This window comes from Salvia splendens, chromosome 3 (assembly GCF_004379255.2).
Source record: "Salvia splendens isolate huo1 chromosome 3, SspV2, whole genome shotgun sequence".
Classification (NCBI taxonomy): domain Eukaryota; kingdom Viridiplantae; phylum Streptophyta; class Magnoliopsida; order Lamiales; family Lamiaceae; genus Salvia; species Salvia splendens.
The window spans coordinates 14,421,855-14,437,132 of record NC_056034.1 but is presented as its reverse complement, the minus strand read 5'-3'; the positions used below and the strand labels follow the sequence as shown (position 1 = coordinate 14,437,132).

Genomic DNA, 15,278 nt, shown 5'->3' with positions numbered 1-15,278 from the left:
CTAGAAGAAATTCTGAAGTTTGATACAATGTATTCTGTTTTTTGAAGTAACGTCAGTTTAAGTTTTTTTTGGAGACCATTTTATTTGCAATGTCACGTGTTAGAAATTACTGAGTTCATTCATATTTGTATTAGGCATTCTGTTTCTCAGTTGTTTTATGTCATTACTGGAACATTGGATTATTATGACTCAGTTTACCTTTAAGTTTTCATGACCCATATATTCATCTAGTATGACCCAAAAGAATAGATTAAGTTTTGGCATATAAAACAGTAGTTTTACGTCATGACTCTAATATTGCATTATTATGACCCAATATACCCACATACTTTTATGACACATAAAATCGTTTAGTATGACCCAAAAGCATAACTGTTGTTTTTAATAATTGTTTTTGCATGCTTCAATCGTACTAGCTTTATTAATATGTTTAAAACATGAGTAGAATCGCGTATTTGGTTTTTTAATATGTTCAAAACACGAGAATATTCTTCGTTCGTACTACTAATCAGTTTGTTTCATGCAAACATATCTATCAAATTATATGAGGCATTCTGGTATTCAATAGTTTTACGCCATGCCTCGACTGTTGGTATATTATGACACAAATTAACCTAACAATTCTATGACACACATATTCATTTATTATGACCCAATGTATCGATTAATGTTCATCGCATGGGCTATCGTCTACAAGAAACAAGAGGAAAGCATTCAAAGGTCATTGTAATGGAATTTTTTCTCATCTTATAGATGAAACAATATATAGTACCAATGACATCCAGCCGCCGTATAAACATTATTCAAAAACAAGAGAAATACTATCTTTAAAGAAATGAACAAAATGTTTCACTAATTTAAGTTACGACATAACCATTTGGCGAGATCCATAGTTAGCTATCATATTTTCTACGTTGATCTTTTTTTCTTGTTCTCCTTTGCATAATGTTTAGATGCCGCCTCTTTATTCAGTAACGCGCTATGATTATTTCATGCCACCATCAACACACGGTTGTATTTAGCTCTTAAATACTGAATCACACCTTTGTTTTTAGTCGATAGTCCACAATTCCATTGACCCTCTCTTTCACTCATGTAGACTTCAAGGTGTCTAAGCAAATAAACCCCGTTGTCATCAACATTGTTTGTCATTCTCCAACTCATCTTCAACCTCTGAATAGGTACGTTGATCACTGATTTGCATTGATTGTGACAACCAATCATTGCTAAATACTTACAAAAAAACGTCCTCTGTAAAACATGCAATATGTTATATCTGTTTACGTATGTCATAGATCTGCAATAATAATTTCTACATATCGTACGATAATACCATTATAGAACCCTATTTATAGCATTAATCAATAAACGTAAAAATTATTACACAAGAATTACCTTGTTTACTCCAGCCTGTGGTGTAACAACAAAATTTTGTAATTCATTTATGTTAGTTCTGTTTCCTTGTTTCACACCGATTCTTCTTGCGAGACCACCCTACAATTCACTATGTTTGTCGAACCGAATACTTTGGATAATGGTATCAAACATCAAACTAAAAGAGCAATTATATGAAATATATCAGATAAGCTGGTCATGGGTTCCAAATATTAGTACGATCGAAGAATACACTAATAATAACCACAAACATAAAATATGCTTTTGGGTCATACTAATCGAATATTTGAAACATGGAACATATGGTTAAATCAGGTCATAACAAGCTAAAACTGGGTCATACGACCAAAGCATACACTAACAATAACGAAAAATATCAACAACGACTTTTGGGTCATACTAAACGAATATTCGAGTCATGAAACATATGGTTAACTTGGGCCATAATAAGCAAGCCCTAGGTCATACGACCGGAGAATACACTAACAATAACCAAAAACTATCAGCTATGCTTTTGGGTCATACTAAACGGATATTTGGGTCATGGAAATATATGGTTACACATCGTGCAAAATAAGCTGGCCCTGGGTTCCACATTGTCACTGCACCATTACAAATTACATAATTCTCATACACAACAGTGTTCAAATATATAACTTTAACCTTGATTTATGTCATGGCTAGCAGGAATCACTTCAGTTGAGGGTTTTGTGGAAGTTTGGCCTTTTGCTTAAGAAACAAAAAACCACAATTAAATACAAAAGTTCCAAAATCAAAACAAAACTACATGCATCCAAATCCCAGAATGTGAAATCGACTTACCTTTCGGTGCTTTTGGGATCCGATGTATCTTCTTCTTCGCGTTCGTTCTCTGATACACTACGTGTCGAACAACGAACTGAAGTTAAAGTTTGGCCTGATTTTGTTAAATTTAAGTCAAGGGTAACAAAAACTTACTAACCTTTTTCGTCATGACTAGCAGATCCAGTTGCTCGAGTGTTGACCATTGTTGAATTAGGTATTTGGTTCCCCTTCTTCGTCGATTTTCTGGAAGAGGCGACGTTTTTGTGGAGGAGACGACGAATTTGTGGACGAGACGTCGATTTTGAGCCGCGACAATTTTTTGTTGGAGGATTTTTTGTTGATTTGGCGGTAGAAGAAGAAGATTTGAGGGAAATTGGAGAGTTTTTGTTTAATGAGAGTGAAATTGAATGGCGTGGGAATCCAAGCACCAACTTAAGCGTGTGCAGTAATTACTCCCAAATCCCAATTAACCAGCGCCTAAAAAACGGAACGACGGTTCCTAATATTTTCGATTCCTAAATTACCCCGCACATGACACAGATCGGTCTTATTATGACCCATAAAAAATGAGGAGTCACTCCAAATCTTAGTCATTAATCTCCAGATCCGACAGTATATATATAGTCTGTATTTCTATACTTAAGGAGTTATTTTGGTAGATGAAGACCATATATATATATATATATATATATATATATATATATATATATAGTAGTGATCAACATATAACTAATCTTAAGTGTATAACTAGAGAACAAATCTCAGCCACACATCTTAATGGAATAAATATTATTTATTTTAATAATATAAAATAGGCCAAGGGTATTTTCGTAAAATATATTATGAAAATTAAATATGGGATCAATTTCTGGAGCTGGGATTCGAGGAATTGGAGACTCTTGGCAGGGGTGATGCGATGAGAAATGAGGCGGTTTTGGTGTGATTGAGCTTCAGAGATGTGGCGCTTTGTTTTGGGGATGGCGAGAGTCTGGTGGGGAGAGATGGGGGAGAAGAACACAGAGAAGTGTAGCTGCTTGACGCCATGGACGCGGAGCTACTCAATTCAGCTCTCTGCGTGTGTTTGTGATTTTTGAGAGAGAGATTTTGCAGAGAGATTGCAGAGAGAGGGGAGGAGGAAGAAAACAGACTAGTGGTTGTAGAAATCCGTTGATTTCAGTTATCTTCTGTGAAGCCACGTAATTATCAAATACTGAGAAAAGTTACAATATTGCCACTTTTTTCCATAAGATTTTATCAAATAAGTGATTACCATGTATCTCATTGAATTCTAATCACATGTGGTGCATTTTTCCAATGAAAAAATGACGTGAATTTTCCTTAAAACTAATGGGCAATAGCCAATAGCTCGAATGATTTAAAAGAAATGTTCTGTTATTATTTACAAAATTAAACTATTTATGAAATCTAAAATTACAAAAATCCATCGATTAAAACTATCAAAACCATTTACTGTTGTTTACAAAACACATCACTCTTATCATGATTTACTTCACTCTTGTTTACAAAACACATCACTCTTAGCATGATTTTACTTCACTCTTGTTCACAAAACACATCACTCTTAGCATGATTTTACTTCACTCTTGTTTACGAAACACATCACTCTTAGCATGATTTTACTTCACTCTTGTTTACCAAACACATCACTCTTAGCATGATTTTACTTCACTCTTGTTTACCAAACACATCACTCTTAGCATGATTTTATTTCACTCTTGTTTACAAAACACATCACTCTTAGCATGATTTTACTTCACTCTTGTTTACAAAACACATCACTATTAGCATGATTTTACTTCACTCTTGTTAACAAAACACATCGCTCTTAGCATGATTTTACTTCACTCTTGTTTACAAAACACATCACTCTTAGCATGATTTTACTTCACTCTTGTTAACAAAACACATCACTCTTAGCATGATTTTACTTCACTCTTGTTTACAAAACACATCACTCTTAGCATGATTTTACTTCACTCTTGTTTACAAAACACATCACTCTTAGCATGATTTTACTTCACTCTTGTTAACAAACACATCACTCTTAGCATGATTTTACTTCACTCTTGTTAACAAAACACATCACTATTAGCATGATTTTACTTCACTCTTGTTAACAAAACACATCACTCTTAGCATGATTTTACTTCACTCTTGTTTGCAAAACACATCACTCTTAGCATAATCTTACTTTACTGTTGTTTTTGTAATAATCGAGCCGTGTTGGAGTATATGAGTTTTCTTTCTGTATGTTGCTTAGGTTTCGTATTGGATTCAATGACGCTGAAGCATTTTGTTGTAAAATGAATTTTAATTAATTACAAACATGCGACAACTTTTGAATTAAAACCGAGATGATGCTATTTCCAATCTAATTCATCCATTTTGGCAATATTGTTCATCTTCTGCGCCTAATTTTACACTGACATTTAAATGCAGAATGAAAACCTAATTCATGGCTGCTCTTCATCTTCGTAACCTCTCTTCTCGCGCCGCAACTCCTGCAGCACCATGGAGGTCGGAAACACCTGCTGCTGACTTGAAATGGAGCCAATCGCTATATTCTCTCACTTCGATTGAAACATATCGAAGAGAGAAACAAACAGCAAACAGAAACCCGATTTCCGACGAATTGAATCGATAAATTTTATTGAAATCAGTGAATTGAAACCGAGACCAGCTTAATTCAGTGTTAATCGATTGGGGATTCAGCCGCCATTGGAGTACAGTGAGCTGAGCTTGAATTGATCTGCGAGTCGTAATTAAACTCCAAATGAAAAGAATATGTGATCTCGGTTCGTAATTTTGGATGCAAGGACCATTATACCCCCGTCTTGTTATTATGGAGTAAATTTGTAATTGAGGAAACTAATTTCTCCTTAAATTCAAAAATTACATGTATTAATACCAACCCTTGATTTTCTTGATCTTGTGGCTGTAATTTGTTCTCTAGTTATGTAGTTAATGATCATTTGCCATAGATTACTACTCTATATATATATATATATGTATATATATATATAGGGATGTATTCATTTCCTTTTTGTATCTTTTGTTCTTTGTTCTTTTTAATCTCAGCCCCACGATTTTGTCATCCGACGGTTAGATTGGTGCCACATGTCATTTAATAATGCAGATTTTCAGTTGAATAATGCACACCGACTAATAATGCACCATTATAGTGTAATAATGCAAATTTTCAATTGAATAATGCACCCTTATAGTGTAATAATGCAGATCATCTGGACCGTTGATGAATGAGATCTAACGGCCCATATTAAGAAGAATAAATGATCTAAGGGATGAATAGGAGAATAACGCTCCCCTATATATATATATATTGGGTTTTGATCCATGCAAAACCATTCTTAATACAAAAATGCAGAACCAAGCATACAAAAGTCATTTTTAGGTCATTGTAAGCTTATTTTTACGTCATTATAGTAAGGATGACATGAAATGATCTTAACATGACCTCAAACCCAAAGTTTATAATATGACCTAAAACTGCTTTACAATGACCCTCCGTGTTTTTGTTTAATTATTGACCATTGGATTGTCAAATCTCATGGTCAGGATTTGGTCTGGATTTTGTATTGAGATCAAGTTTTGTATTGATCATTTTCCTATATTGGGTTTTGATCCATGCAAAACCATTCTTAATACAAAAATGCAGAACCAAGCATACAAAAGTCATTTTTAGGTCATTGTAAGCTTATTTTTACGTCATTATAGTAAGGATGACATGAAATGATCTTAACATGACCTCAAACCCAAAGTTTATAATATGACCTAAAACTGCTTTACAATGACCCTCCGTGTTTTTGTTTAATTATTGACCATTGGATTGTCAAATCTCATGGCCAGGATTTAGTCTGGATTTTGTATTGAGATCAAGTTTTGTATTGATCATTTTCCTATATATATATATATATATATATATATAATGCATATCGAGGTTCAAACATCGCAATGCAGTAGCGCAATTGGCAATCCAACTCGCCTTAGTTGACGACGTCATTGGTTTGATCCGTAATTAGTAATCAAAGAATAATGTTATTAATAGTTGTTATGACAATCCCATTATCGCAGCCCCAACAACTTATGTTGTAGTTAATACTAAAAATATCTCATAATTATTAACAATATATTGAGCCCCCATCATTAAAATTCTGGCTTTCGCCATTGGTGGATGGATAATGTGGGTAATAAAAACTATGAAAATAAATCATACTACTAAAATATAAGTAGCTAAATATAACTATGGATACAGATCAAAATTAACAAGTATGCATTTTAATGTTGAACAATAAAACTATTATGTAACATAGAAGTCATTGCTAGTTATAGTTTTTAGATTATTTTATAAAACTGGGATTGGAAAAATGTGGAGATCATTTTTGACCAATATCCTTTCTAAAATGACCTAAAAACTACCTAACAATGAACTCCAAATAAAATAGGTCATTATAAAACAACACATAACTACATAAGGTCAATATCATTTTAGTTCATTATAGGAAATTTAGATTTTAAAATGAAGTAGGTCATATATTTCCTATATTAAACTAACAATATAATGAAGTAACAATGAATTTAATGGTTCATATAATAAACTATTTCTATTTAGTTTTGAGTTATGTGTTATATATATATATATATATATGGAGTATAATAATAGCCATCCAAATACAACCAATTTTTTATATGTGTGTGTATTTTGGCATATTGGTGTTAGTGGCTAATGCATGAATGAGATTAAACACACACACACACAAGACATACCAAAAACAACATCAAGAAAACCATTCTCCATCATTCCTGCAAAATTTCATGTTTCAAAAAAAACCCTATATTTAGTAGGAAAAAACAAATCTTCACATTGTTTGGAAAGGAGAAATCATCATCAACAAAATCACATGGATGAATGCATTGATTCGAAATTGAGGCTAGAGATTTATACATAAAATGGTAAGAGCAATGGAGGAGGGTGCAGAAGATCAGGAAAGTTCGAGATCATCGAAGCTAGGGAGGTTCAGGGGCATGCTCGAGAGCGGCGCCAGCAAGTTCCGCCGCAGCCTCAACGAAAACAACGGAACAATCTCACCGCTCTTGCCTTCCGACGACGACGATAGCAAAATCCCCGTCGCCTCCGCCCCTTTGCCCGAAGAGCCTCTGCCCCCGGTCCAGGTACGCCCCAAGCTCGGCGGCATCCTCAGCCGGACAGAGAACGTCAAGCCGTCCCGGGCTGGCGGCATCGATGCCACCCCAGCAACTGCCCCGGCTGCCGCCCCGGCCACGACCCCTCCCCCGGCGGAGACCGCCTCCCAGGCCACGACCGCTCCCCCTACACCCGCCGCCGCTAAAGAGGCGCCCCCGCCCAGCCCGCCGCCGCCGGTGAGGAAGAAGCCTACAGGCAAGAACATCGCCACCTTTTTCGATTTGTTGAATCGAAAAAATTATCATGCGTGAAATGTCATTTTTTAACGAAATAAAAGATGATGACGTTATTGCGTTGCAATAATGTCATCACGTTTTTCAATTTGTTGCAAAATTAACACCCTCAATTTTTTTTTGTTAACCAAAAATTAGGATTTAGAGCATAATAGTTATTGAATTGAAAATATGCATGTAACGCCAACTTTTTAACAAAATATATTAACGATAGTGACGTTATTATAACACGTCAGAGAATAATGAGTGCATAAGTGCATTAATTGAAAGATGGTTATGTTTCCTCAAATTTCATTTTGTTACCTAAAGTCGACATTGCAAGCATAATACTCATTTTGTCTCAACAAAAAAAAAACAGTCTCATTTTTTGAAAATAGATACTCTTACTTCACTCTCTTTTTCTCTTTGTTCTTATATTTTACTCATTTTTTAATCTTGTCGGTTACTTTACTAATTGGTGTTAATAGATATGGATATGATGAAGGAGAAGTTTGCCAAGTTGCTACTCGGCGAGGACATGTCCGGTAGGGGGAAAGGAGTTTCATCCGCGTTGGCATTGTCGAATGCAATCACAAACTTAGCAGGTATAAATTGAATAATCAAAAGGGAAATCTTAAAATTTCTTGGTGATCATCTCTTTAATTAAACTATGAGAAAATGCAGCTTCTGCATATGGAGAAATGAAGAAATTGGAGCCGATGGCGCCGGATACAAAAGTGAAGTGGAAGAAGGAGATAGACTGGCTGCTCTCTGTCACAGATTCCATCGTTGAATTCGTTGCTGTTATACAAAAGAACAAGGATGGAAGCACCTTTGAGGTAATCTCTCTCTTTAGAAACCGAGTAGAGTTAATGATCTGTGTGTGCCTGTGTTTGCTTAGTGGTGAAATGGTTAATGCTCGAGGTCAAACGTCTCAAGTTCAAGTTCTTCAAAATTTGTTTATTTACCCATAAAAAGTAGAGTTGGTGATCTCTTTTCAAATTTGATGATAAATGTTGGTGTATTTATTATAGTTCTGTGATACATCAAATCCGGCTCGGTTATTAATAAAGTGAATAGATCGGTCTTTTCTTGTAATTATCTCTCTTTTAATTCGAAATCGTGGTTTAACGAGTAACCTCCGTTTTGCAGGTGATGGCGACGAGACAGAGAAACGACCTTCAGGCGAACATTCCAGCTCTGCGGAAGCTCGACACAATGCTTCTTGTTAAGACCCCATCATCTTCTCCACCTTTTTTCTCATTTCCTCACTAGGGTTTTTGAACTCACTATGGATGCATGGGCAGGATTGTCTGGACAACTTCAAGGAGCCACACGAGTTCTACTACGGATCAAAGGACGACGACAAGGGCGAGAAGGCCCAACGAAGCGACGACAAATGGTGGATCCCCGTGCCTAAGGTGCCCCCCAACGGGCTGTCCGAGAGCAACAGAAAATGGCTGCAGTATCAGAAGGACTCAGTGAATCAAGTCCTCAAAGCAGCCATGGCCATCAATGCTCAGGTCCTCACTGAAATGGAGATCCCAGATGCCTACATTGATGCTCTCCCTAAGGTACGTACGAGGCGGCCCGTTCATTCTTGATTCGTCTATGCAAGAACGACCGAACCAAGAGAGAATATCGCCAAAAAAAAACCTAATTTCTTAAACATAATTTATTATCTGTGAATTTCAAGTCATTATGTGTCTGTTTGATCATAGAATGGGAGAGTAAGTCTTGGAGACTCAATATACAAGATGATCCAAGAGGACTTCTTCGATCCGGACAACTTGCTGTCGTCGTTGGACTTAACGTCTGAGCACAAGATCGTCGAGCTCAAGAACAAGATCGAGGCGTCTGTCGTGATATGGAAGAGGAAAATGAATGCTAAAGACACCAAGGCCCCGTGGGGATCTGCTGTGAGCGTGGAGAAGAGGGAGCTTCTCGAAGATAGAGCCGAAACCGTTCTACTCATCCTCAAGCATCGCTTCCCCGGGACCCCTCAATCAGATCTCGACATAAGCAAAATCGAGTCCAACAAAGTAAGAAAGTGACTCAACTAGGGTTTTTATCGGCTGATCTGCGCTTCATTGTCTAAGAAAATGTCTGAATTATCACTAGCGTTTTTACCAACTGACCAGCACTTCATTATCTAAGAAAGTGTTGAATTAATATCACTAGGGTTTTTCTCGGATTGAGTTGTGTGATTATTGTAGGATGTAGGGTACGCGATACTTGAGAGCTACTCGAGGATCTTGGAGACGTTGGCGTTCACCGTATTGTCTAGAATCGAGGACGTGATGAGCGCGGACGCTCAGGCGAAGGGCTCGGCCAATATGGAGAAGACGAAGTCCATAAAGGTGGACACAGAGTCTAATTCGAAGACGCTGGTGGATGGCGCGGAGACGAATACGGAGCAGCAGGGCGAGGCGGATGGGAAGAAGGCCAACGACGAGAATGCAGAGGCGAAGAAATAGTAACTCAACATTTGATTTGTACTAAAATAGTAACTCAACATTTGATGAAGATGATGATTGACATTGTGACAAGTAGATTTAAGATGTCACTTACAAAGATGTGGAAATCATACATGAAACTATCCAAGAATTTTTTGGGATACCACAAGATTAGATTTTGCCACGCGGGCCGAGCTTAGGTGGAAGTTGAGGGCCCTTGACTATTGGAAGAACGTCTCCGGTTGCTTGGGAGCTCACATAGGCAAGAGTGGAACCACCTCCCAATATCAAGAACTTGAGAAGCAAATCTCTCTTGGTGAAAGGGGCAGCAAATGTTTCAAAGAATTTGCTCTGCACAACACAAAAAAAGGAGATTCTTGAACAAACTTCCTAATCACACAATCAAATTTTAATATCTGGTCTAAATCTTCGTATTCGGGATCTTTATCAATTTGCGACACACTTAACACCTAATCAGCCACGTCAACAATTTGAGACACATATGTGCTGCATTAACAATAGTACACGTAAGTGACTTGAATATTTCGCCGTGTAATAATTGCGAATAATGTTAAGCTTTATGGTTTTTTCCACCCAATTTCAAAAGTTGCGGACAGTGTGATCAAATTTCATGATTTTTTCGGGAATTCGACCTATATGAAATTAAACACACAAACCTGAAGTGAGTTGTATGGTGAAGGTGCATCTGATCCATACAAGTCCCATTGGCCGGTGGTGTTGCCGATATCCTCCAAATCAAAGTAGACACTCTTGTCACCATATTTTGCAACCACAGCACCACTCCTACAAACAACTTTATGTTTCAAGATTTCCACTTTTTCCAAATAGAGAATCCACCATTTATGAGTGAAAACTTTCAAGTAATGAGTGACTACATTTACCTGTAGTTGGTGGGCTTGAAGGTGAGACGAGATGGCTTGACTTGGAGTTTAGTTCCGGAGAGAGAACTGCCGGAGAGGCCCTTTACGGCGGTGGGCTGGGCGGCGGCAAGTGCTAATGAAGCCATCTTTTTTTCTTGGTTTAGACGAACGCAACTGAAAAAACTACTTTGATTCTTATTTGGCAATTTGATTGTGTTTTATTGTCTTGATTGGATGCCGTTATGCCACGTGGGAATATGGTTTGCCTTCAAGAGATTTGGGATCCACTTATGAGGTGCCACTTGGGTTCGGCTTGGATAACCCAATCCTTTTCAAAATTATTTTCTTTTATATTCGTTGGAATTTAATATACGTATATGTATTGTATGAAGTAAATGGTTGTAGTAGTAGATTAGTTTAGACTATTTTCAATGACCTCCTATCAATTTAATCACTCAAAGTAATGTAATGTAGGCTAATTGAAATGAAAAATTCTTGGATAAGTTGGATTCCAATATCCAATTTGGTGGACTAGTTCGGCTATTCAACTAGTCTTATCCAATTTATTCACTATAATAATGTTCGGTTTGATGAATTAGATAAAATTGAGTCTTACGAATATGGTTTCGATGAATTATATCGTTCAATACTTAATTATGAGATTATATCATTAGAGATTATTCTTACTTATGACTTATGAGTTTTTGGTCTTTCGTTCATATTAAACTTAATCTTAAATAATCTCTAATTAATTCAGTCTCACATAATTTTAGAATAATTTGATAGTAGTATTAATCAGGCGTAATCATCGAATCAAACTCATTGCGAAAATTCTAAGTGGAACTAATTGTTAATCAGATCATAGAATTGAATAAAATGATAAATTCAGCCTAAAATAAATTCACAAGAACTTATGTTTGATAAATGGAATATATGAGATGGCCATAGGTTAGACAAGATAAAATATTAAGATTAGAATAGTGAAATTTAGAATTAATCTTGGTTCATGAGACTTGTCTTTTCTTATGATAAATTAATCTCTAGTAATTTCAAACTAATTAAATCCAAGTGAAATAAATGAAAGAGTCGCTCAGCTCAGCTCAGCAAGTGAAATCGCTGGATAGAATAAGCGATTTTATCTTGTCTCGTCTTTTTTCCCACACAAAAACCACTCTTCTGTTATCCAACCCCAAAAATCAATCAACAATGCTTCTCACATCCCAATTCAAATCTCTCACCCTCGCCAATCCCTTCCTCCATGGCGCCACCGCCCCCTTCAAGCCCGCCGCCGCCTCCATCGCTCCGCCTCCCCCCTCCGTCGTCCCAGTCATCAGGGCAATGAGAACTCTGCAAGGCAGAGTGGTGTGCGCCACCAGCGACAAAACCGTGGCAGTGGAGGTCACGCGCCTTGCCCCACACCCCAAATACAAGCGGCGCGTGAGGAAGAAGAAGAAGTACCAGGCACACGACCCATTAAACCAGTTCAAAGTCGGCGACTTCGTCCAGCTCGAGAAGGGCCGCCCTGTCAGCAAGAACAAGACCTTCTGGGCCGTCCCCGTCCCCGCCCGCCCCTCCTTCAAGCCCAAGGCGGACGAGGAGGGGGCGCCGCCGCAGGGTCTCGGCATTCCTTTGGAGTCGGAGTTGAACCAAGTTTGAATTTTGTATCGTGGGTTGTAAGGGTTTGTTTTTGTAATTGCTATTTGGGGAATTACGGAGTACAATTTTAAGTGATTATTGTGTTGAATTTGATTTTGTGGGAATGTGTGATGGATTGGTTGCTCTGATTTTGGTTTGAATTTTTGGGGGGTTGATTGGGAATTCTTGTGATGAAAGTGCTAAATAGTATAGAAATTTTTGGTGATTAGCAATCATTAACAAATTCTTGATTTTAGGAAGTGTGGTTTTTAGGTGATTATTGTGTTGAATTTGATTTCGTGGGAGTGTGGGGATGGATTACTTGCTCTGACTTCGCTCTGTTTTTTGGGGGGTTTGATTGGGGATTCTTGTGATGAAAATGCCTATTAGAAATTTTTGTTAATGGTTGCTAATCAGTAGGAGTACTTGATTTTTTATTTTGAAAAATGGAAACAGAAGCATATGATGACGTTCTCTATCTTCTCACTACCTTGCTACTTATGCAAAAAAATAAAAAAGAATGTTAATACACGTAATACTCCTACTCTGTTTCTGTTTCTGTTTCATGAGTAAATCGAAAAATGTGTTCCCTATATGTGTAATGTGACAGAAAGTTAGCAGCCAAATTCTCTTCTCTTGCACTGTGGACGTGATGGAGTAGTATTTGGTTGATGAATCATAGATCAGGGTAGTTTATTTTGTAATCGGAATCTGCCAATTTTTAACCCAAAAAAAAAGAGAAAATTGTGTTCAATCTTCAGTTATTCACAATGCAAAGTGGTGTTTATGGGCCACACATTTTCATGTACATTGGCCTGATAGAGAAAGTCATTTGTATTATTGGTACATAATACTTTTGTTTAGAATGTAGTAGTAATAACCAAAATTTCCACATTAGCTTATATACTTACTAATTGTGTTACATTGTGATGGAAACTTAAATTAATAAACACTAGAAAATTAAGAATCTCTTCGAACCATAAAAATATTCAAAAACACAAAAAAATCACCAGAGTTTTTAGAGCATCCACAACCATGCTTTTGCCAGAGGCACGGTTGTGGGCCCGGGCGGTACTATTCATGCCTGCTCTCTGGTAAGAGCACAACAACCACAACTGTGCTCTTCCGCAAAGACGAGCACAATTAATTTAATATTCAATTAAACATAAACATTTCCATAATACTAAAATTCATTAAAAAATCACAATAAATATTACAAAATACAAATAAAATAAAAAAGACAAAATTAAAATCCTAAAAATTAAAAATTACATAATTAAAATACTAAAAATTAAAAATTACATAATTATTGGCTAATATTACCCGAGGAAGACTACTCATCCGGCGGCAACAACCCCAATTGTTTTTGGAGACCCACTATCATGCCCTCGTGCGTTTGAAGTTGCGTGGGGGTCATAGTTGACCTATCGGCCATATTGAGTTGGGCCAAAAGGGCCCACAACGAGTTGTTCGGGGGTGGAGGTGGAACATAGGGTGCGGGTTCGGGGGCGGGGGCCGATGGAGTCGCGGAGCGCCGGCGCTCGGCCGCCGCCTTCTTCCTTCCTTGCGGTCGGCGTTGGGAACCGCTTGGTCCGGCGTCGAGGCTACCCAAGTTAGCTCCGGCGAGTTGGCTAGCCACTTCTTAGGAGGCGGAGTCGGATAGGGATACCGACCTTGACCGTTTGGAGGAGCCGCTAGAGGAGCATGTTACGCCTCCCAGATACCTCGGGTGGAACCGCGTTTCCTGCCAAACGTTGAGGTACTTGAACGACTTACCGTTCATGGATTGGTATGTGCTCAGCGCCGCAGTGATGATGTCGACCTCGCTCCGGCCGCTCCCGGCATTCCGCGACTCCTGGAGGAAATAGCCATTGAACTTGCCAATTTCATCGTTGGCTCGGCCGATGCAGTTGCGCACCATACTCTCGTTGCGCTCGATCGTTCCCGGCGGCCGGTTTGCATTGTACCGGCGAGATACGCGCCACCAAAAGTGATCGCCCGATTGGTTCGTGCCAACCGCCGCATCTTCGGAGATTTCGAAGTACGCCTTGAACAATTTATCCATCTCCGCCGGCGTGTACGGTGTGCGGACACCGCTGCCGCGAGTAGGAGCTTGCGGAGGTTGGGAGGGGGCGGTCGGCCTAGGCTCCGGTGTCCACCCGTATCGTCCTTCGGAGGCACCTTGGTCGTCGATTGGGTATGGACGGTAGCCACCCGGAACGGCCGAATATTCCGTTTCCGGACTAGGAAACGGTTGTGAACCGAACCATTCGGGGTTCCAACCGTGGGAGCCCGTAGGGTTATCGCCTTGGCCGGACATAGTGATGTTGTAGGGTATGAGAGAATGAAGATGAAAATGGATATGAGAGATTGAAGATGAGAATGGAGATGAGAGAATGATGATGAGAATTATGTAGTTTGATGTGAATTTTTGGGAGTGAAATTGAGGGTATTTATAGATGAAAGTGTGTATTTTTGGGGTAAAAAAAACTAAAAAAAAATTTAAAAAGTGGGAAAAAACGTTTATAAACGGATATAATTTTTTTGGGAAATGAATTTTTTTTTTTTTTTATCGGTTTTTTTAATTTAAAACCGATTTTTTTAAAAAAAAAATTATTTAAACCCAACGGCTATGCCAGCGGCGTGCCAGCGG

General features: G+C 38.1%; 4 protein-coding genes across 4 annotated transcripts; 3 read left to right on the top strand and 1 right to left on the bottom strand.

Annotated features, from left to right (window-relative positions):
* Window positions 1-7,200: 7,200 nt before the first annotated feature.
* Window positions 7,201-7,692, top strand: LOC121796626 (vegetative cell wall protein gp1-like). The gene has a single exon (XM_042195436.1). It carries the CDS (start codon window positions 7,201-7,203, stop codon window positions 7,690-7,692), a length of 492 nt encoding a protein of 163 aa, XP_042051370.1.
* Window positions 7,693-8,140: 448 nt separating this feature from the next.
* Window positions 8,141-10,130, top strand: LOC121795146 (rho guanine nucleotide exchange factor 8-like). Its single transcript, XM_042193602.1, has 6 exons — window positions 8,141-8,258; window positions 8,338-8,492; window positions 8,806-8,880; window positions 8,961-9,227; window positions 9,375-9,695; window positions 9,870-10,130. The coding sequence occupies exons 1-6, from the start codon at window positions 8,144-8,146 to the stop codon at window positions 10,128-10,130; spliced, it is 1,194 nt and encodes a 397-aa protein (XP_042049536.1). The 5' UTR covers window positions 8,141-8,143.
* A 40-nt stretch (window positions 10,131-10,170) lies between these two features.
* LOC121795151 (photosystem I reaction center subunit VI, chloroplastic-like) lies at window positions 10,171-11,185 on the bottom strand. The gene is made up of 3 exons (XM_042193609.1): window positions 11,012-11,185; window positions 10,787-10,913; window positions 10,171-10,460 (listed from the first exon to the last, which is right to left on the bottom strand). Exons 1-3 carry the CDS (start codon window positions 11,134-11,136, stop codon window positions 10,281-10,283), a joined length of 432 nt encoding a protein of 143 aa, XP_042049543.1. The 5' UTR covers window positions 11,137-11,185; the 3' UTR covers window positions 10,171-10,280.
* Window positions 11,186-12,126: 941 nt separating this feature from the next.
* LOC121795150 (30S ribosomal protein S17, chloroplastic-like) lies at window positions 12,127-12,734 on the top strand. Its single transcript, XM_042193608.1, has one exon. The coding sequence runs from the start codon at window positions 12,197-12,199 to the stop codon at window positions 12,644-12,646; it is 450 nt and encodes a 149-aa protein (XP_042049542.1). The 5' UTR covers window positions 12,127-12,196; the 3' UTR covers window positions 12,647-12,734.
* The last annotated feature ends 2,544 nt before the right edge of the window (window positions 12,735-15,278 follow it).